Genomic DNA, 24,090 nt, shown 5'->3' on the forward strand with positions numbered 1-24,090 from the left:
TACAACTTCCCCCCAGCCCAGCCAGCCCCTGAGCCCATAGCTGCCAGTACGGTGTGGTCATTGTGGGTTAAGGCAACACGTTTATATGTTTTATTTAAATATAAATTGTATTGTACAATGCACTGTGGCCTCACACAAACAAGCTCCTAATGAATGATGACTACCTCCATGTGTGCAAGGAAGGTTACACTTTAATCCGCTACAAAAATAAAAGATAATATCTGCTATACAGCCATCTGTATGAATGATGCCATAGTAGTTAATATATATTTTTAAAATAAGATAGTTTCATACATAATTTAAATCAAAATACTTATTTTTTTTACAATTGTAACAGTTTTGTATCTTTGATAAATTAATTCCTGCAGCAATATGTGATACATAGCAGAATGGTAAATGCATTGGACTACGGTCACAGCTTTGAACAACAACGTCCGCGTGTGGGATCTGATTTGTTGCGCTGTTCTTCTACCCCGATATCTCACGGTAAAACATAAGTTGGAAGCTCGCGGCTACCGAGTCACCGGGATGTTTACCACGACCGGCGCCGTTTTTAGGTTATTTAGACAGTTCAGCCTCTGACGTGAGCGGGGTCTTGGTATCTGGTGGTTTTCTCTCCGTGGAACAAAGAAGTCGCTTCAGATGACAATAAGGGTTGAGCGTCGAGTCCGTAATCTGGGAAAAATATATTGGGTAAAATAATAGAAGTGGTTTATTACCAATATACAGTAGTCCCAGGTATTCATTATGTGCCATTCATACTAGAACAATCAGAAGACAGAACTCTGGGCATTCACTATTACAACTAGTAGTGATTTAGATCCAGTAACGCACTCACCATGTATCTTGTACGTATATTACTGGAGAATATTGATATTAGTTGTATATTGGTGTGATTAGGTCCAGAGCTTTGTTTTCTGTGTTTTTAATATAAATGCTATTTTATTTCATGACATATATTTACAACATTTTCATTAGTTTTACTGCTCTGTTTCATCTCTGATTGGTTGTGTTGGATGCATGCTTATATAGCCACAAATATAATCTAAGTGCTGATTATGGAGAGTAAAGCACATTGCACCACCGATAGGCTGCTAGGAGATTCCTTTTTTTTTATTTTTTCCCCATTTGTTGCACACAGTGGAGGCAGCCATATAGTGGCATAAACCAATGAATGCAACCTATTCATTGTGCCTCAGTGATGTCACTGGTTTCTGGTGAAGTGATAGGCTGAGGCGATGCCACCAGTTCTTGTTGACTACTGGTTGAGCTAACAAAATGTCTGCCTCCGCTGTAGGTCATGGATGCACTTTAAAGTCAGTGTCACACACAGGGGTGGTTTCTGGTTCTCCAGAAACCCCTCCCCTCGGCGAAGAACAGTGTCCCTACATAGCGGCACTGTACTATACAGCAGCCACGGCGCTGTCAAAGAAGAGTCCGCTGCGGTGCTGTATTGTAGTTCAATACAGCACCGCCGCAGACGCTTCTTTGACAGCGCCGCGGCTGCTGTTCAGTGCAGTGTCGCCGAAATGGGCAAATAATTGTTAAGACAATCCCAGGCAATTAGGCAATTTTCAGGAAGTGCCTGATATCTCTGTTATCGCTATTAAATTCCAGTTAGTGTCAATTTCCAAACATGACGTTATATATTTATATGTAGTGTTGTGGTTTGCAACTGTAAGTATTACTTCCAGCAGCTGCCAATGTGCTCTCTTCTCCTGAGCACTTTATATGAAGAGTTAGATTAAAGAGAATAAATAAGGGGTTCCGCTGAGCACTTGCTGTGCTTCCAGTTACTATTGTTACCTCATCACATCCAGTGCGAGCTCAGTTTCCCTTCTTGTGTCTTCAGTGATTGGGTAGAAGATCAGGATGACTAATCCTATGATGATGAGGACAGCAGGGACGGCACCGATGAGGAGCTGGAGGGTCAGCACCACTTGGGGGGTCTGCTTGCACGCCGCGCTACTGTATCCAGCAAATCTGTCACCCGCAAGAAGAGAAACAGCACTAGTCAGTAATCCAAGTACCCACAAGGGCTCTGGAAGATCGGAGTAAAGGTTATGCAGGGCTCCTCACAGTGCACACTCCACAGACAGTATACTCTAATGATCTCTCACATTGCACCCAATACATAATGTTCTGCCGCCATGGTAAGGATGGCTGTATACATTATCAGCTGTGAGGAGTTCATACAACAATAACCCTTGTGCACTTTGTAGAACCGCTTTATATTATATAGAATCAGTCAGAGGAACACAGTGGAGGAAAGGACGATAATCAGGCATGGGAGCTCCCTCCCTTATATCACAACAAAGGGGAATCTTTGCTGGGAATTGAGCTACGTATTGGTGGGCCCGAACAGCTTCCGAGGACAGCGAGCTAAGACCAGATTATTGATGGGAGGCCCAGAGTTTACACCTTCCTCTTTGGATCAGCGCTGCTCTCTAATTGGATTTAATCCTGGGGGTTTCCCAGAATAGGGTAAGGCTTTGATCTTGGTATCAACCAGAACTGCTAATGAACTGGTCAATCTAGAGCTAATATGAACCAGTTCCAGAAGGGCAGAGACACCATGAAATCTACACACCATTATGTCCAGAAGCGGCTTTACTGGATCTCGGATGAACCTGTCGCCTACACAGGGTGGAGGCGGCCATTTTGTCGGCTGAACCACTATGCAGCCTGTCATGGAACCAGTCACTGAGGTCTGACTAATATTTGAGACGTACTATTTTGTAGTAAATTGACACTGCTGAGTATTAGTTCAGTCCACTCAATGGAAACCTCCAATGTGTATAGGTGGCAGGTTTACATACAGAAATTATCTGAAAACCTTTTAATTATAGATTTAAGGCCTGATCCACTTGGAACGTACATCCGTTTACGCGCCGTATCTTGCACAAAATCGCTCTGCGAAGACGCAAGGAAGAGACTTACGCCAGACGCCACAACTGCGCGCCATTCATGTCCGCATAGAAATGACGCTTCCTACTGCCTACGATGTGAAATGCGTAAGGCGAGGACTAACATAGACAATGTACAGTAAGGGCATGCAAGGTCCAGACATTGCAGCCGACTGAAGCTCTGGGCATCTCTCAGATACGTGGTTTTTAGCTATATCCCCTGTTCCAGCTACAGGGCAGGTGTCAGTGCTGAGTGATAGTGATGATGGATGTGTATACATGCTAGAACATGTGTATATACATGCTAGAACATGTGTGTATACATGCTAGAACATGTGTATGCAATTAGGACAAACTAAAGATGCTTTTTATGTAAAGTATGCATTAAAAAAATCCTAATTTTAGTATTTTATGTTATATATATATATAAATAAATTATATTAATGATTATTGTATTAAGAGGTGTTGGTGTATTTAATATTTTTCTGGTTGGACTTTATATTGCACACATACATGTGTGTATCCCGCAGTCTGTCTGTCTGCATACGACACGTAACGTACAGCCGGAGAGTACGTATACCCATATTGAAATGGAAACATGTCTTGATTTTCTCTTGTGCTTGAATACAGCATATGTGCATCTAATTTATGCCCATTTTATAAATTGTGTTCATTTTCCGTTCCTAGATGAATTGAGCCCCTAGAGTTTAGTGAACTTATGGTATTTGCTTTTTACTTTGAAGCAAGGTAAATGAAGATGCGTCTGTCAAAATATAAAGTTCTACATTAAAACCACTGTTTTACTTTAATTGCTTTGGAAAATGAATTAAGTTTACTACCATACTGTATGCACATGTCCTTGTTTAAATAGTACTTGTTGCCTTCATACAATGCAAGCAGCCCAGAACCGTCTTAACGCATCGGCACGCTGGGCAGCTGCCCAGGGGCCCCACGACCAAAGGGGCCCCATAGGCTTGCCAATTTTTCAATATATTATTCTGGGAGATTTATTGAGAACCTTCAAACCCTCTTTAGTAAAACGTTTAGGTGGAATAATCACCTCAGTATCAGCTGTTATTTGTACATGACATCTTGCTGTTGCAAATACATATCATGACCAATGTGTGCTCCTCATATAAACCATATTTGGCAATATTCAAAATGCTCAATGTCAGGTGTCAAGTGTGGGGAGGGGCTATGACTCCACTTTGACTCCACCCTGTCTCCACCCACTTCAGTAGGGAGTTGGGTGGGATCCGGGAGGGCGGTCTGCTTGTCTGGGAAATAAATTGATTTATTCACAGAAAATAAGTGGTGCAGGTACCCATATCCGGTTTTAACAAGAGGTCGTATGACTTGAGCTCTGACATATTTTACTACACTCCTGAAAATATGAGACAAAGTAAAATAATAAAACGTTTTTTCCGTTATTTTTTTTTTTTTAAGCAAGACTAGGGCAGAAATGACAGCAGTGCATTGTGGGACATGCATGTCAGTGAAAGTGTGAAGCCGAGCAGCCATAAAAAGACCTCCGGCATTACCACTAATAGAGTACTGACTACTTGATTTCCCAGGTGACCTGTGCTATATAGCCGATGAGTTGGTGATAAATTGGCTGCAGAAAAATATAACAGTTCCATCACTTACTCCAGGCTCATGGTAGATATTCCCAGCGCGATCCCTGCGGACAGCTTAGTGAAGAAGACAAATGAAGAATAGAAAATGGCCTCTAGTCCCTTGGCGCGAGGATTCGTTAGACGGAAGTTATCCACTACGTCAGGAAGCATGGACCTTGGGAGATCGAACAAGATGACAAATCACCCCAAGGAAGACGGACATAAACATATTTGCTCTTACCTTTGTTCACTGACACAAAATATACGTTAAATTTCACACATCGAATATAGACGGTGAAGGCGGCCATTTTGTGCAATGAGGGGATGGACCATGGCCAGAAAGACTTAGATATGCAATTTGTATTATTATTGTTATTATTGCACCTAGCGTACATAGATTGTACACAGGTCAGGTAAAAGGGCCATAGTAAGTGGAAGATAATGTTATAGGAGGGAATGGGATTTACATCCATGTACTTATGTCAGAGGACAGTCATTACTTGTATTGAAAAGGTTAATACTTACAAACTACACGTGACACTGACCATGGTAAAAGCAGAGAGGCGGCAATACTGAATCCTGATGTCACAGCAACCATGTATGCTACAATGAGATTTGGTATGACCACCAGCATGACGGCAAACGGGATCATCCACTGCAATGGAGAAGGTGAAGACAGCAAAATACTGATTATTATCCCGTTTAACATGATGTAAATGTCACTGCTCCCTACCATGGCATCCCTGTACTGTGACATAAAAGTCACTGCTCCCTAGCGTGACACTCCCCTAACATGACGTACACGTCGTCACTCCTTACGTGACACTCCCCTCACATGACGTACACATCGCCGATCCCTATCGTGACACTCCCGTAACATGACATACACATCGCTGCTCCCTACAGTGACACTCCCCTAACATGACGTACACGTCGTCACTCCTTACGTGACACTCCCCTCACATGACGTACACATCGCCGATCCCTATCGTGACACTCCCGTAACATGACATACACATCGCTGCTCCCTACAGTGACACTCCCCTAACATGACGTACACGTCGCCACTCCCTACTTGACACTCCCCTAACATGACGTACACGTTGCCACTCCCTACTTGACACTCCCCTAACATGACGTACACATCGCTGCTCCCTACCGTGACACTCCCCTAACATGACGTACACGTCGCCGCTCCCTACAGTGACACTCCCCTAACATGACGTACACATCGCCGCTCCCTACCGTGACACTCCCCTAACATGAAGCACACATCGCCACTCCCTATCGTGACACTCCCCTAACATGACGTACACGTCGCCGCTCCCTACCGTGACACTCCCCTAACATGACGTACACGTCGCCACTCCCTACTGTGATACTCCCCTAACATGATGTACACGTCGCCGCTCCCTACCGTGACACTCCCCTAACATGACGTACACATCGCCACTCCCTATCGTGACACTCCCCTAACATGACGTACACGTCGCCACTCCCTACCGTGACACTCCCCTAACATGACGTACACGTCGCCACTCCCTACTGTGATACTCCCCTAACATGATGTACACGTCGCCGCTCCCTACTGTGACACTCCCCTAACATGACGTACACATCGCCACTCCCTATCGTGACACTCCCCTAACATGACGTACACGTCGCCACTCCCTACCGTGACACTCCCCTAACATGACGTACACGTCGCCACTCCCTACTGTGATACTCCCCTAACATGATGTACACATCGCCACTCCCTACCGTGACACTCCCCTAACATGACGTACACATCGCCGCTCCCTACCGTGACACTCCCCTAACATGACGTACACATCGCCGCTCCCTACCGTGACACTCCCCTAACATGATGTACACGTCGCCGCTCCCTACCGTGACACTCCCCTAACATGATGTACACGTCGCCGCTCCCTACCGTGACACTCCCCTAACATGAAGTACACGTCGCCGCTCCCTACCGTGACACTCCCCTAACATGATGTACACGTCGCCGCTCCCTACCGTGACACTCCCCTAACATGATGTACACGTCGCCGCTCCCTACCGTTATACTCCCCTAACATGATGTACACGTCGCCGCTCCCTACCGTGACACTCCCCTAACATGACGTACACATCGCTGCTCCCTACCGTGACACTCCCCTAACATGACGTACACAATGCCGCTCCCTACCGTGACACTCCCCTAACATGACGTACACATCGCCGCTCCCTACCGTGACACTCCCCTAACATGACGTACACATCGCCGCTCCCTACCGTGATACTCCCCTAACATGATGTACACGTCGCCACTCCCTACCGTGACACTCCCCTAACATGATGTACACGTCGCCGCTCCCTACCGTGATACTCCCCTAACATGATGTACACGTCGCCGCTCCCTACCGTGACACTCCCCTAACATGATGTACACGTCGCCGCTCCCTACCGTGATACTCCCCTAACATGAAGTACACATCGCCCATTCCCTATCGTGACACTCCCGTAATATGACGTACACATCGCCGCTCCCTACCGTGATACTCCCCTAACATGATGTACACGTCGCCACTCCCTACCGTGACACTCCCCTAACATGATGTACACGTCGCCGCTCCCTACCGTGATACTCCCCTAACATGATGTACACGTCGCCGCTCCCTACCGTGACACTCCCCTAACATGATGTACACGTCGCCGCTCCCTACCGTGATACTCCCCTAACATGATGTACACGTCGCCGCTCCCTACCGTGACACTCCCCTAACATGATGTACACGTCGCCGCTCCCTACCGTGATACTCCCCTAACATGATGTACACGTCGCCGCTCCCTACCGTGACACTCCCCTAACATGATGTACACGTCGCCGCTCCCTACCGTGATACTCCCCTAACATGATGTACACGTCGCCACTCCCTACCGTGATACTCCCCTAACATGACGTACACGTCACCGCTCCCTACCGTGACACTCCCCTAACATGATGTACACGTCGCCGCTCCCTACCGTGATACTCCCCTAACATGAAGTACACATCGCCACTCCCTATCGTGACACTCCCGTAATATGACGTACACATCGCCGCTCCCTACCGTGACACTCCCCTAACATGACGTACACGTCGCCGCTCCCTACTGTGACACTCCCCTAACATGACGTACACGTCGCCACTCCCTACCGTGACACTCCCCTAACATGATGTACACGTCGCCGCTCCCTACTGTGACACTCCCCTAACATGATGTACACGTCGCCGCTCCCTACCGTGACACTCCCCTAACATGACGTACACGTCGCCGCTCCCTACCGTGATACTCCCCTAACATGACGTACACATCGCCGCTCCCTACCGTGACACTCCCCTGACATGACGTACACGTCGCCACTCCCTACCGTGATACTCCCCTAACATGATGTACACGTCGCCGCTCCCTACCGTGACACTCCCCTAACATGAAGTACACATCGCCGCTCCCTACCGTGACACTCCCCTAACATGATGTACACGTCGCCGCTCCCTACTGTGACACTCCCCTAACATGATGTACACGTCGCCGCTCCCTACCGTGACACTCCCCTAACATGACGTACACGTCGCCGCTCCCTACCGTGATACTCCCCTAACATGACGTACACATCGCCGCTCCCTACCGTGACACTCCCCTGACATGACGTACACGTCGCCACTCCCTACCGTGATACTCCCCTAACATGATGTACACGTCGCCGCTCCCTACCGTGACACTCCCCTAACATGAAGCACACATCGCCGCTCCCTACCGTGACACTCCCCTAACATGATGTACACGTCGCCGCTCCCTATCGTGACACTCCCGTAACATGACGTACACGTCGCCGCTCCCTACTGTGACACTCCCCTAACATGATGTACACGTCGCCGCTCCCTACCGTGATACTCCCGTAATATGACATACACATCGCCGCTCCCTACCGTGATACTCCCCTAACATGATGTACACGTCGCCACTCCCTACCGTGACACTCCCCTAACATGACGTACACGTCGCTGCTCCCTACCGTGATACTCCCCTAACATGACGTACACGTCGCCGCTCCCTACCGTGATACTCCCCTAACATGATGTACACGTCGCCGCTCCCTACCGTGACACTCCCCTAACATGACGTACACAATGCCGCTCCCTACCGTGACACTCCCCTAACATGACGTACACGTCGCCGCTCCCTACCGTGACACTCCCCTAACATGACGTACACATCGCCGCTCCCTACCGTGACACTCCCCTAACATGACGTACACATCGCCACTCCCTACAGTGACACTCCCCTAACATGACGTACACATCGCCGCTCCCTACCGTGATACTCCCCTAACATGACGTACACATCGCCGCTCCCTACCGTGACACTCCCCTAACATGACGTACACATCGCCACTCCCTATCGTGACACTCCCGTAATATGACGTACACGTCGCCGCTCCCTATCGTGACACTCCCCTGACATGACGTACACATCGCCACTCCCTACTGTGACACTCCCCTAACATGACGTACACGTCGCCGCTCCCTACCGTGACACTCCCCTAACATGACGTACACGTCGCCACTCCCTACCGTGATACTCCCCTAACATGATGTACACGTCGCCGCTCCCTACCGTGACACTCCCCTAGCATGAAGCACACATCGCCACTCCCTACCGTGACACTCCCCTAACATGACGTACACATCTCCGCTCCCTACCGTGACACTCCCCTAACATGAAGTACACGTCGCCACTCCCTACTGTGACACTCCCCTAACATGACGTACACGTCGCTGCTCCCTACCGTGATACTCCCCTAACATGACGTACACATCGCCGCTCCCTACCGTGATACTCCCCTAACATGACGTACACATCGCCGCTCCTTACCGTGACACTCCCATAACATGACGTTCACGTCGCCGCTCCCTACCGTGACACTCCATTACCATGATGTACACGTCGCCACTCCCTACCGTGACACTCCCCTAACATGACGTACACGTCGCCGCTCCCTACCGTGACACTCCTGTAACATGACGTACACGATGCCGCTCCCTACCGTGACACTCCCCTTACATGACGTACACATCACTGCTTCCTACCGTGACACCATTATATGTGTTCGTCACTGATAGCTTGGCTGGACATACTGTTTACAATGAAAATAATTGAGAAGTTGCTCACTGCATGCTGCTATATTCCTGTTTCAGTATCTGTACTGTTATCAGTATTATCTGGCACAGGATACTTTAATATCCTAAATGTGTTCACACATCTCAGTAGAGGAGAATGGTCTCTCTTAGTACCACGTGACCTCAGTATACAGAATAGTAACACCCACTTAGAGAGACATCATCTTGGCAGAATGAGCTAATATTGTAAAATAACTGATATAAAATGTATGTTACCGATTCATGGATCTCACATGGAGGAGACTTATTATAGAAGTCTCCCATATAAACAGGGAAATACATTTAATTTCTAGTAAATGTAATTATCTGGATAATGAGAGACACCAATTCTAGTTAAAGCAATGTACATATGTGTGGTCATTAATAATTCAGAATATCTGTAAGTCTTAGTGTCAAACTTATCTAATTAGTAAAAGTAGGAAACAAATGTCACACTAAGAACAAAAAAGTTTTTCATTTTAAACAAATTGTTATATTACTTATATTATTATTATTAGTAGTAGTAGTAGTAGTAGTAGTAGTAGTAGTAGTAGTAGTATGTATGTATGTATTATTTATATAAAAAATACTATTGCTTGGAAGTAATACATTCCTGCTCCACTAAAAGTTGTAAAGTCCACACACTATCATATATTTGCAGGCACAAAAATATTTGTCCCTCGTCAGCCAGTAGTGAGGGCAGACTCTGCATCTAACAAACATAGGAGCAGACCAGGGGTGGGCTTGGCTGGGGGGCAACTGTCCCCCTGGGCCGGTCCCATAGTGGGCTACCTTGAGCTGGGTCACCGGGCCACCTGCATTTTTTTCCATTACAGGCTGCTGAGTTGGGTCATGCCCCGGGGCTAAAATTTACCAGCCCTCCCCTGGAGCAGACACTATGAATATCAGGAAGAATTCCTGGGGATTATACACAGAACTCACAGAGATTCCAAAGGCTGCTATTTTCTTCCCGAATCTTTGCAGGAACCACTGCCAGAAGGGGATGCTCAGCACAGCGGAGATCTGGAGACAGTGAAGGGACGTTATTACACATAGGATCGCTATTATTATGGAACCACTCCTGGAATTATAATCTGTTCTACGTTACAAGTAAACGGGTGAATACGTGAACACAGGGATGGGATCACAAACCAGATGCCCCCAGGGTACGTTAGCCGGGCCCCTAACGTTTAGCTTTAGATGACTGCAAAATAACAACTTGATTATTGATTAAAATATCTTAAATGATTCCATCGCGGAACTCACACTAGAACCAGCTCATGTTGTACAATAGAGTCTACAGAGGTTCTCAGGAGAGGTAGGAGATATAAAAGGGACTTGGAAAAACACAACCAGCTGGGCAGTCCTGCGGTGGACAGGGACGGGGCTATCTTAGAAATGTATATAGTCAGGGACATGGGTAGACGATACAAAGACTTATTTCACCCTCGATGCCACGAAGAGAATGGAATTCTCACTCACCAGGATGGTCAGCACCAGGTTCTGGAAGTGGTCCCGCAGGTCAGCTGCAGCATGTGTGCAAAAAAGGACAAAGTTGCTCTGTTGCAGCTGATAAAGTAGAAGAAAAAAGTTAAACAGTGAATGAAGACAATGACCGTGATCTGACAGTGACCGTGATCTGACAATGACCGTGATCTGACAATGACCGTGATCTGACAATGACCGTGATCTGACAGTGACCGTGATCTGACAATGACCGTGATCTGACAATGACCGTGATCTGACAGTGACCGTGATCTGACAGTGACCGTGATCTGACAGTAACCGTGATCTGACAGTGACCGTGATCTGACAATGACCGTGATCTGACAGTAACCGTGATCTGACAGTGACCGTGATCTGACAGTAACCGTGATCTGACAATGACCGTGATCTGACAGTGAGCGCGGTCGTTGGACTACACAGGATCTGAACATTCAGGTGGACATCCGGATCTCTCCAATGTGGATGGTCCTGTGCGGCCAAGTAGACGTTATAAGGTCAGTTAATAATGACCTGTTAGTCTGAATATAAAACGTGGCATTGAATATTGGGGTAAAGTTAGAAATATGTTGGTAACATTTAAACAGGTTACTGAGCAGATGACATGTCAGAGGTAGTTATGAGATTGTAAGATTTCATTGGTGCTTATGAAACTTAAGAATTAAGATTCTTACTGAGCTCAGGGGATTTTGGTGGGGTTACTGAGCTGGTAAAATGTCAGATGATAACTAATCTAGTAAGATGTCAGAACTACTTACTGAGCTGGTGAGATGTCGGAGCTATTTACTGAGCTGGTGAGATGTCAGAACTAGTTACTGAGCTGGTGAGATGTCAGAACTAGTTACTGAGCTGGTGAGATGTCGGAGCTATTTACTGAGCTGGTGAGATGTCGGAGCTATTTACTGAGCTGTGAGATGTCGGAGCTATTTACTGAGCTGGTGAGATGTCGGAGCTATTTACTGAGCTGGTGAGATGTCAGAACTAGTTACTGAGCTGGTGAGATGTCGGAGCTATTTACTGAGCTGTGAGATGTCGGAGCTATTTACTGAGCTGGTGAGATGTCGGAGCTATTTACTGAGCTGGTGAGATGTCGGAGCTATTTACTGAGCTAGTGAGATGTCGGAGCTATTTACTGAGCTGGTGAGATGTCGGAGCTATTTACTGAGCTGGTGAGATGTCGGAGCTATTTACTGAGCTGGTGAGATTCCAGATATGTTTACTGAGCTGGTGAGACTAGTACATTTTTGGAGGTGCTTACTGAGATTGTAACGTCTCACTTTACTAAAGGGTTTTGGTTTGTCTTTACTGAGCAGGAAAAACTTACAGTTCTGTATTGAATTATAGGTCACAAAAGGATAAAGCAACATACAAGGTTCACAAGACAATAAAACAAGTATCAGAGAGCCAGTTTCTCAATGTGGGCTCATGTAATACTAACTACCATTTTTCAAAGGCTCACACCATTCATAAACTGAAGATTTTGAGGGGTTTACCACCTTTAATGCCGTACAACATACCGGTCAGTGTAGATAGGCCTATCTCTATCACTACAGGGTATTAGATTATGGGGTGCCATTTGCCATTCATTCTGTCTACATAATTATGCGTCAATCTGCACATCATTAAATGATATGCCACAAAACATTCATTTTGTTACACAAAAATTACTTCAGATGCAGTTTCTGATGTCGTGTAATCAATAATATAAAATCATTTCTAACATGAAATCTGCTCAAAAGTCACAAAATGGTTTGTTGTTGTTACAGAATAGAATGTGCATTACAAGATAGATTTTTTCACATGTTATATATATGTTACATTTTCTATTAAAAAATGATAGTGATTGAATTAATTTGATCAGTTTAATCTAGCACTAACCACAATTGTGCATTATCTGAATCACCAAATATTACATGTGATTATATTATACCAAATATTTATCTTTCTAAGAATAGAGTGTACAGGGTACACAGAGTATAGATTTATAGAGCACTAGATTAGTGTGGCGATGTGTTCCTATGGGTAGATTGTAAAGGGTATTTGATTAGTACATGACATACATTTATATGTGTAGGATGTACAGTATATTAGAATAAGGAGCAGATTCAACTGGCCGCGATGTCCCTGAGAACATTGCGCTTTATTACCGTTTACACGGTAAAGAGTGACGATTACGTATGTTCGCACCACTATGTGATGCTAGTATAAGTGAGCGGTACGTTCACTAGAAACAATTGCTGCGTTCTGTCTCGCTGTCGTTCCCGGGACACTATGTGGCAATTTTTTTTAGAATTGAATCTGCTCCTAAGTGTGGAGACTTATGTCTATGGGTAGAGTGTACAGGGCAATAAATAAGCGTGGAGACATATTTACTTGAGTAGAATGTACAGGGTATCAGGGTTACAAAAATACTCAGGTGCAAAAATAAATGTTTTACACCTTAGTTTTCACCTTTGCAATGAACTACTGTAAATCACTCAAACTTTTGTTACTCATCAAACCCTATCCCCATCACAATAACATACTGAGAGAGGAACTGCAGCCAGAGACTCGATCCTTCACCCAGCCTGTTACACTGACATGTGCCTCCAGCCAGCCTGTTACACTGACATGTGCCTCCACCCAACCTGTTACACTGACATGTGCCTCCTCCCAGCCTGTTACACTGACAAGTGCCTCCTCCCAGTCTGTTACATTGGCATGTGCCTCCACCCAGCCTGTTACACTGACATGTGCCTCCACCAAGCCTGATACACTGACATGTGCCTCCACCCAGCCTGTTACACTGACATGTGCCTCCACCCAACCTGTTACATTGGCATGTGCCTCCACCCGGCCTGTTACACTGACATGTGCCTCCGCCCAGCCTGTTACACTGACATGTGCCTCCTCCCAGCCTGTTACACTGACATGTGCCTCCACCCAACCTGTTACACTGACATGTGCCTCCACCCAGCCTGTTACACTGACATGTGCCTCCTCCCAGCCTGTTACACTGACATGTGCCTCCTCCCAGCCTGTTACACTGACATGTGCCTCCACCCAACCTGTTACACTGACATGTGCCTCCACCCAGCCTGTTACACTGACATGTGCCTCCTCCCAGCCTGTTACATTGGCATGTGCCTCCACCCAACCTGTTACACTCAGAGCTGGATTAAGGCTCTGGGGGGCCCGGGGCACTTTAGACAGGGGGGCCCCTATGATGTAACATGGTTATCATTTTATACAAATGCACAGGCAATACAGTGTGCACTACTGTTAATTGCACACAGCTCTGCCTTCACCAGCAGTACAGTGTGAAGTGGGACATACCTCCCAACTGTCCTTGTAGTCGGACCCAATCCTGACTACACGAGACAGTCACCCAAATTCAGGACTGCCCGACCAGATTCAGGACAGTTGGTAGACTGTCCTGCTCTCTTACCTGTTCTTATCACTGACCCCACCTGTGGCTGCTGGAGTCTTTAGCTCAGTTGCTGCTTGTCTGGATTCTGGAATGTTGGAGGCCCTATATGGAAAAAAAAATGGGTACATGAAATTTTAGAAAATTCCAACCAGCCCCAGCATTATTACCACAATAGTATTCCTATTTAATATATAAACAAATTTCCCTTCCTCCAAACAGCCTCAGCAATAAATTAAATGGCGTTTAAAAAATATAACCATTTCCCACATCCACGGCATTAAATAATTCATATCCACATTTAATAAAAAGACCTAATTTTCCCCAAAACAGACCAACATTCATTTTTGAACTTCCAAACCACCCTAGCATTAACTTTTAAGGTCCAATCACCCCATCTTAAATTGATAGACCCCACTATTAAATTAAATTGCCCCACCATCACCCCACAATAAAATAGCACCCATTAAATAATTAGCATCCACCTGCAATCCAAGATTAAATTAATAACCTACCTCCCACAATATATTAAGAACCCCCCTTCCCTCATACTTTTTATTAACATACTACCCCCTCTCCCTCACACATTTTATTAACATACTACCCCCCCTCACACACACATTATATTTACATACTACACCCACAAACTTTGTTCTATCCATGCACTGTATGACCTTGTTTTCTTCACACATGGGACGGCACCTGTCATGTGGTGCACGTCCCATGTGACACCAATAGCAGCCACACATAGGGTAAGGGGGGGAACGTATAGTAAGGATCCGCGGCCAATGATAGAAGTAATAGAGACTTGGGCCAGTGCAGGGACCTGCCCAAAATAGTCTCTTTTTTCTGTCCGGCCCAGCGGGCATATGCCCCCCAGCTCTCTGTCCCAGCCCGTCCCTGAAAGTAGCATTGATACTGCACATTAAAAATAAAGAAGCACTGATAAAATGACATCAGTTTTGACATATATATATATATATATATATATCAAAATTGGTGTCATGTTATCATGGTTTCTTTTTTTTGAATGTGCGGTATCATTGCTATATATGTGAGTGTGTGTGTGTGTGTGTGTGTGTGTGTGTATGTATGTGTATATATATATATATATATATATATATATATATATATATATATTCTCTAATAATGATTAGATGATTAAGGATTATGACCCAGACCCACTCCTGTCACCCACAGACACCCAGTCACACTCAGACCCACTCCTATTACCTACAAACAGTCAGACCCACTCCTGTCACCCACAGACACTCAGACCCTCCCCTGTCACCCACTGACACTCAGACCCTCCCCTGTCACCCACAGACACTCAGACCCTCCCCTGTCACCCACAGACCCTCTCCTGTCACCCACAGACACTCAGACCCTCTCCTGTCACCCACAGACACTCAGACCCTCTCCTGTCACCCACAGACACTCAGACCCTCTCCTGTCACCCACAGACACTCAGACCCTCTCCTGTCACCCACAGACACTCAAATCCTCTCCTGTCACCCACAGACACTCAGACCCTCTCCTGTCACCCAGACACTCAGACCCTCTCCTGTCACCCACAGACACTCAGACCCTCTCCTGTCACCCACAGACACTCAGACCCTCTCCTGTCACCCAGACACTCAGACCCTCTCCTGTCACCCACAGACACACAGACCCTCTCCTGTCACCCACAGACACTCAGACCCTCTCCTGTCACCCACAGACACTCAGACCCTCTCCTGTCACCCAGACACTCAGACCCTCTCCTGTCACCCACAGACACACAGACCCTCTCCTGTCACCCACAGACACTCAGACCCTCTCCTGTCACCCACAGACACTCAGACCCTCTCCTGTCACCCAGACACTCAGACCCTCTCCTGTCACCCACAGACACTCAGACCCTCTCCTGTCACCCACAGACACTCAGATCCTCCCCTGTCACCCACAGACACTCAGATCCTCTCCTGTCACCCACAGAAACTCAGACCCTCTCCTGTCACCCACAGACACTCAAACCCTCTCCTGTCACCCACAGACACTCAGACCCTCTCCTGTCACCCAGACACTCAGACCCTCTCCTGTCACCCACAGACACTCAGACCCTCTCCTGTCACCCACAGACACTCAGACCCTCTCCTGTCACCCACAGACACACAGACCCTCTCCTGTCACCCACAGACACTCAGACCCTCTCCTGTCACCCAGACACTCAGACCCTCTCCTGTCACCCACAGACACTCAGACCCTCTCCTGTCACCCACAGACACACAGACCCTCTCCTGTCACCCACAGACACTCAGACCCTCCCCTGTCACCCACAGACACTCAGACCCTCTCCTGTCACCCACAGACCCCCCATGTTCAGTCACCTTTGGTCAGGCCTCTGGCTGGCAGGTTAAGCTGGCCACTCTTCATGCCGCCTTGATCAGCCCCTGGGGCACCGCCGGCTCTCTGATCTATGAAGCTGTCCCGGGATTAGGAGCTGCTGCTGCTGCACATGCGCAGCAGCAGCTCCATTTCGGCCTCTTAGAATGTACAGCAGCCGCGGTGCTGCTTGTACATCAGGCCAGCTGACACATTTTGTGAGGGGTGAGGGGGAAGGGGGAAGGGGGGGGGTTGCGCCTACGTCAGGGGGGCCCCACAGCCGCGCGCACAAGCAGAAGAATCGGATCACCAACTGACAGGTGATCCGATCAGCGTGTGGCCGGCGGCGGCGGGGGGCCCTCAGAGAGAGGGGGGCCCGGGGCACATGCCCCCTGTGCCCCCCCCTTAATCTGGCCCTGGTTACACTGACATGTGCCTCCTCCCAGCCTGTTACACTGACATGTGCCTCCTCCCAGCCTGTTTCACTGACATGTGCCTCCTCCCAGCCTGTTACACTGACATGTGCCTCCACCCAGCCTGTTACACTGACATGTGCCTCCACCCAACCTGTTACATTGACATGTGCCTCCACCCAGCCTGTTACACTGACATGTGCCTCCACCCAACCTGTTACATTGACATGTGCCTCCACCCAGCCTGTTACACTGACATGTGCCTCCACCCAGCCTGTTACACTGACATGTGCCTCCACCCAGCCTGTTACACTGACATGTGCCTCCACCCAGCCTGTTACACTGACATGTGCCTCCACCCGGCCTGTTACACTGACATGTGCCTCCACCCGGCCTGTTACACTGACATGTGCCTCCACCCAGCCTGTTACACTGACATGTGCCTCCACCCAGCCTGTTACACTGACATGTGCCTCCTCCCAGCCTCTTACACTGACATGTGCCTCCACCCAGCCTGTTACACTGACATGTGCCTCCACCCAGCCTGTTACACTGACATGTGCCACCACCCGGCCTGTTACACTGACATGTGCATCTACCCAGGTGAAAAGCATCACAAGACCCCAGTTACCTGAACAGCAGCTGATATGAGCAGGAAGGAGCCTATCAGATAACAGTATGGCCCGTGCTGCATAGACTGTTTGAAACCACTACAAAATGGCATAATCTTCCCAGAAAGCAATGCATATGGATCTGGAAATAATAATAAACAATATGTATTAATATACAGTGATAGGTGTAATTGTAATTGAAACATAAAAAATGAGTGTTGAAAAATTCAGAGGCACAAGGAAAATTCTGTTTCTGTCTACTCTGCGACGCCCAGAAGCCCGAGAGCCGGAAAGCAAGACAAAGCGTACCAGACCTCTTTACCACCACTAATGTGACCTTCTAAACAACACAAGTGAATTACAAAAACAAATGGACAATTTGTAGGAAAAATAGGTGAAATTAAAAAATCTGCTATACCTTGGTTGCATAAGTGTCCAAACCCCTAAACTAATACTTTTATTGCAGTGAGCTTTGAATTAGTCCTTATCAATATTGCACACCCGGGGGTAAATGTATTAAGATGCGGATTCTGCGCGATTCGGTGACTTTGCAGAGGAAATTTAAAACGCCAATGGTGTTCAAGGCAATACACTAAGGGCTTCAATTAGAGGAGATGGACAGACTACATAATGATAGTGACAAGTGCAGAAAAAAGTAGAGCTATTTTGCATCCAAATAATTGATAGTTTATTTGTACACTGAAATTTAAAGTTGATATTTGTGTGTTACATGAGAAAACAGTCAGTATTTAACTTATGTGCAGAACAGAATACTGATTTGCACCCCTAGCATTGTAACATGGTTTTGTCCAGGAGACTGAAATAAGAAGTTTCTCAAGTTAAGATCCTTAATGAATCAGGCCCCTGGTGAGATGACAGCGTATGGCCTCCGTATTTGTACACTTAGTAACTGATATAGAGTGGGATGTAAATCAATTTGTGGCACATAAAAAGGGGATGTGTGTAAAATCTGTCACACCGTGTGTGAGCACAATTTTGCGTTACGTGATATTTGTGTGCATTGCCATATTGAGCGCTGAGGGGTGTCTAGGTATAAGGTCAGTACGGGAGGGGCATTAAGACGCAAGTCAACCGTGTCCCTTACAGATGCGTCTGGATTTGACTTAAACGTATCATCCAGATATGATTTTTAGGATCAGTAACTTTACTTGCTTGATAAGCTTCTGACTTGTGCGGCTCCGAGTTAATGATGATGATGGACAAATTTTTCCCACTGTATCTATATAGATATAGACACGTCTGTATGTTAGGATACATGCTACTCACCATACCGCTGTACAAACTGAAGTGTGTGGATGCGCTGAGGCATGTGAGTAACAGCTGCAATCTTACATGTAGCTCTAACCTCTAACTTGGATCCTTAGCATTGAGAAAAACTAATCTAGTTGGGAATAGAAAGCAATGTACTGTTTGGGTATCTGAACACCTATATGCATAATAACAAGGACAGAAACAATGGGAATTGGATTTTACAGTACTGAGTGATATAAAAGGGTGACGTGAAGATATGGACAACTTTACGCACAAATCTATTATAGATGAGTCACTATAGGCATAAGTAAGCCGGATGCAATATAGGCCATGCTGCTGTACACCCAATGCACGCAGAATGGAAATCTCTGATATGTCGCAGCTCACACCACACATCAGACAGTAACAATCACATATGTTTTGCTTCTGAATTCAAAAGGCGGCATCTCCAAACATCTGTTACATGTAAGAATGGAAAAAAGAACAACCTGGATCTATGAATTTAATTTCACACAGATGCGACACATCACTACATTCCGTTGATGTTTACATGCCCGGATTGGCTATATCTTGCCTTAGCTCCTCCCACTTCAAGCTTGCAGACACAAGAGTTGGCCGAAGTGAAGCACTAACGCTCTGATTGGATACTGACTGTACTTGATCATCTCACTGCATCCGAGGTGACATTACCACATCCATTCAGTTCTATCTAATTTAGCATTGGGGGTCTGTAAGGGCAGCACGGTGGCTCAGTGGTTAGCACTTCTGCCTCACAGCACTAGAGTCATGAGTTCAATTCCCGACCATGGCCTTATCTGTGAGGAGTTTGTATGTTCTCCCGGTGTTTGCGTGGGTTTCCTCCGGGTTCTCCGGTTTCCTCCCACACTCCAAAAAAATACTAGTAGGTTAATTGACTGCTTTCAAAGTTGACCCTTGTCTCTGTCTCTGTCTGTGTGTGTGTGTGTGTATGTTAGGGAATTTAGACTGTAAGCCCCAATGGGGCAGGGACTGATGTGAGTGAGTTCTCTGTACAGCGCTGCAAAATCAGTGGCGCTATATAAATAAATGGTGATGATGAAATGGTGATGAAGGAGCATTTGCGTTCATCTCATTGTTTTTTTAAAAAGGTTATTTCATTTTGGATTAGGCTGTGGATGAATATACTCTATGGACTAAGGAACAAGATTACCTTTGGATTTAGCAGTTTAATAAAATATTAAACAAGGTGTCATGTGCAAGCTAATGTTTAAATCTGCAAATATATGTTTGTGTATTACTTCCTAGAAATAGTGTGACCTGGTTCTCTTAGAAGCTGTTAGATCAATGGGTTTTGTGGATGTTAAACCACCCAGGGGGGCTGGTAGATAAGGATAGCACCTTATACCATTTAGGGCAGGACGCAAATGGGAAAGCCTTTGGAGAAATCTCTTGCAAGACAATGAAATCTCACACATGTTTGGGAGGCCCCAGACATGCCGACTGCAGAGACTGGGTTGTATGTAAATGACAGATTCAAGCTGAATAAGGTCACAGGAAAGGGGGGGGGGGCTGTGGACCCTGTAGCTGGGTTTTAAAACTGTACTAAAAATGTAACTCCTGGTTCTTCTTCTGAGGGAGTTTAATTGAAGAGGTTCCATTTTTTCCTGCTCCTCCCGGCACCACAAACTTGATTCTAAGTGAGGTATCAATTCTGTGTTTTATCCTTTTTATTTTATAAGAAACAATTGCACTCTATTTGTATGTCATTTTATTATCTTTTTATCTTAAGCATTGTGGATGTATTTTCCATATTAAATTACACTTAATAAGTTCTAGTCTCTGTGTTCTTATGAATTCACGCGACAGTTTGGTCCAGACGCTACCTAATTGAAACTGTGCAAACCTTGTGGTTTAAGTGAACTCTGATTAAAGTAAATTGTGTTGGATTAATGCTAGGGAGAACCGAAGGCTTCCTAAATAAGAGTGTCAGCTCTTATCCGAAACAACCTTGGTGGTGGTAATTAGTATCGCAAAGCTAGTGTGTGGCATAGATAGGGAAGGATTTAATCATTTTAGACAGACCAGGTGGTTGTCTTTGTGGTTGACCCTGTGTCACGTAAGCGTCACGCAGACTCAGGTGAGTGCTGTTCGTGACAAATTGGTGGCAAGCTTGTGGGATATATTTTTAATTTTTTTTTAAGAACTTAAGTGAATTAGGGTTGTGTGATCCCTGAGAGAGGAAATACAGACTAATTCACCAGAGACTGAACTCAATGCTTAAAACATTATAAGACATACAGCAATTGTTTCTTTCCCTCCCCTTCTCTTTTTTTTTCTTATCTTTTTTTATTTGGCATTAAACTGAGGAAATGGCTGCTGCATATAAACGTTTGACAAAGGAGGCGCTGATTTCAGATTGTGAGGATGCAGGAATTCCCACCAGTGGCAAAAGTAAGGAGCAATTGATTGAAGCTCTTGTACAGAGGGATGAACATCAACTCACAGTTGTGTCCGAGGAAGAGCATAGCCAGGACTCAGGAGCGGACCTGACTGTGGATATTCCTCAAAACCAGGGACGGTTAATTTCGGATGATTCTAATGGTTCATGTGTGGACACTGCTATGGACGTTTATATGCAAACCGCCCTGAAATATTTGGGCCCAGCGGACATTACAACTAAAATGCAACTTATACAGCAGTTCCAGGAGAAGGAAGCTGCTGACCGTCAGGAGAGAGAGAGACACGCTGCTATGGAGGCAGCAGAGAGGCGCGCTGCTATGGAGGCAGCAGAGAGGCGCGCTGCTATGGAGGCAGCGGAGCGCCAAGCAGAGCGACAGGCAGAAAGAGAATCTGCTGAGCGAGAGGCGGATAGGAGATATGAGCTGGAGCTTGCCAAGCTCAAACGCCAGCTAGAAGCCAAAGACACTGGTATTAGCAGACCCCGTCCTGAGAATTTCCCTGTATTGGAAAAAGACGGGGATGTAGATGCTTTTTTGCGAGGTTTTGAAAAGACATGCAGACAGTATGGACTGGCCAAAGATCAGTGGGCACAATATTTAACCCCTGGTTTGCAAGGTAAAGCATTAGAAGCCTTTGCAGATCTTCCACCTGAGATGGACGGAAATTATGAGGCAATCAAAAGTGCCCTGTTGCAACGCTTTAACATCACCCCAGAGGCGCATAGGCAGAAATTCAGAGATTTAAAACGCAGTGCCTCTGACACATATTCAGGACTTGTGGCCCAGCTGTGTGCTTCATTCAAACAGTGGGTTGGAGGGCTACAGATCACCACCTTTGATGCTCTGCAAGATTTGATGATCCAGGAGCAGTTTCTGACTTTGTGCCCAGCTGATGTGAAGGAATGGGTAGTGGATCGTGATCCTACATCATCTGCGGAAGCAGCTAGACTGGCTGACAAGTACACTGTCACCCGGGCACCTGCAGCTAAAAGAGGAACTTTTGTGCCAGGGCAGTCGGCCTGGAAAGGGGGCCGGCCAGGAGGATCAACGCCACCCCCCTCAACGCCATCACCCACTGTTTCTTCATCTTTTGGGAGGGTTGGGGCAAAGCCTGCTGTGGGAGACACCCGCAGGTGTTTTGTGTGCAACCAGGTGGGGCACATTAGTACCGCTTGTCCAGAGAAGAAGACCAGTTCACCCTCCGCTGGGGGGGTACCTTCCCTGCAATCTTCACCAGCTGTCCTGTGTGTTGCGGGACCAGAAGGGGGCCGGAAGGACAACATACAAACAGTCACTGTGGGTGACAAGGTAACTGTGGGGTTAAGAGACACTGGTGCGGATGTTACATTAGTTCATTCAGAACTGGTAGGGTTAGAGGACTTCATTCCAGGAAAATGTATTTCTGTGAAAGGGGTGGGTGGAATTCACCTAACTGTACCTGTAGCCAAAGTTTACCTTGATTGGGGTGCTGGAAGAGGTATAAGGGATGTCGGGGTCTCAGATAATATGCCTATAGATGTGTTACTGGGGACAGATTTAGGAAGAATGTTGTCTCAGTATGTCTGTAATGACGATGTCAATGCCACCCCTGTTACTGTGTCAGAATCAACTGAAAGTACCAAAGTTTGTTCCCAGGTAGCAGGAGGTGACAAGGAAAAGGTCGGTTCAATTGCACCTGAAAGGTGTAAACCAGGATGTGACAGGGACAGGGAATGTCTTATTCTACCTTATGTAGGTAATGATGCTAATGTCACTGTGTTAGAATCAGCTAAGAATACCAACGTTTGTTCCCAGGCAGCAGGGTGTGACAGGGAACGGAAATGCCATATTATACCTGAAGTGTGTAATGATTTTAATGCCGCCCATGTTACAGTACCAGAACCTGCTGAGAGTAACCACGTTTTTTCCCAGGCACCAGGAGGTGACAAGGAAAGAGAATGTATTATTGTACCTAATTCGAATAATGAGGATAATGCCAATAACAGTATTGTGTTAGAATCCAAACCTGTCTTCACACTGACATCTTGTCATGGGATAGGGACAGCGGACATTGTTATTGCAGAAATTGGCATTAATACTGGTGTAAATATTATGCTTACTAGAAATGGGTCAGATGCCCATGTGATTACTTCTGTTGTGCTAGAGAAAGACAATGTTTCTACCCAGGTAATATGCCCAGAAGATGCTGTACAAGGTAACTGGGAGGGCGGGCAGAGTGAAGATGTATATTCTGTGCCTAAACCAGCTGCACACAGAGCTAGTGAGCATGGGGGGGAGACACCTAGTCCTGACCAACGGGAAATAGCGAGTGACAGCAATCCTTACCTTGCTGCTGGGACCTGTAGTTCGAATGTTCACCACTCAGATCTACATCTG

General features: G+C 46.4%; 1 protein-coding gene across 1 annotated transcript in view; it reads right to left on the bottom strand.

The window, feature by feature from the left end:
* Positions 1 to 313: 313 nt before the first annotated feature.
* MFSD2B (MFSD2 lysolipid transporter B, sphingolipid) overlaps positions 314 to 24,090 on the bottom strand; it is a 48,904-nt gene continuing 25,127 nt past the window's right edge. The window contains exons 8-14 of the mRNA XM_075201365.1: positions 18,025 to 18,146; positions 11,190 to 11,276; positions 10,650 to 10,730; positions 5,068 to 5,177; positions 4,554 to 4,697; positions 1,807 to 1,983; positions 314 to 675 (exon numbers count right to left, since the gene is read on the bottom strand). Of these exons, the coding sequence (XP_075057466.1) occupies positions 639 to 675; positions 1,807 to 1,983; positions 4,554 to 4,697; positions 5,068 to 5,177; positions 10,650 to 10,730; positions 11,190 to 11,276; positions 18,025 to 18,146 (758 nt within the window). The 3' untranslated portion in view covers positions 314 to 638. The remainder of the gene's footprint in view (positions 676 to 1,806; positions 1,984 to 4,553; positions 4,698 to 5,067; positions 5,178 to 10,649; positions 10,731 to 11,189; positions 11,277 to 18,024; positions 18,147 to 24,090) is intronic.

Source organism: Mixophyes fleayi, chromosome 3 (assembly GCF_038048845.1).
Source record: "Mixophyes fleayi isolate aMixFle1 chromosome 3, aMixFle1.hap1, whole genome shotgun sequence".
NCBI classification, from domain to species: domain Eukaryota; kingdom Metazoa; phylum Chordata; class Amphibia; order Anura; family Limnodynastidae; genus Mixophyes; species Mixophyes fleayi.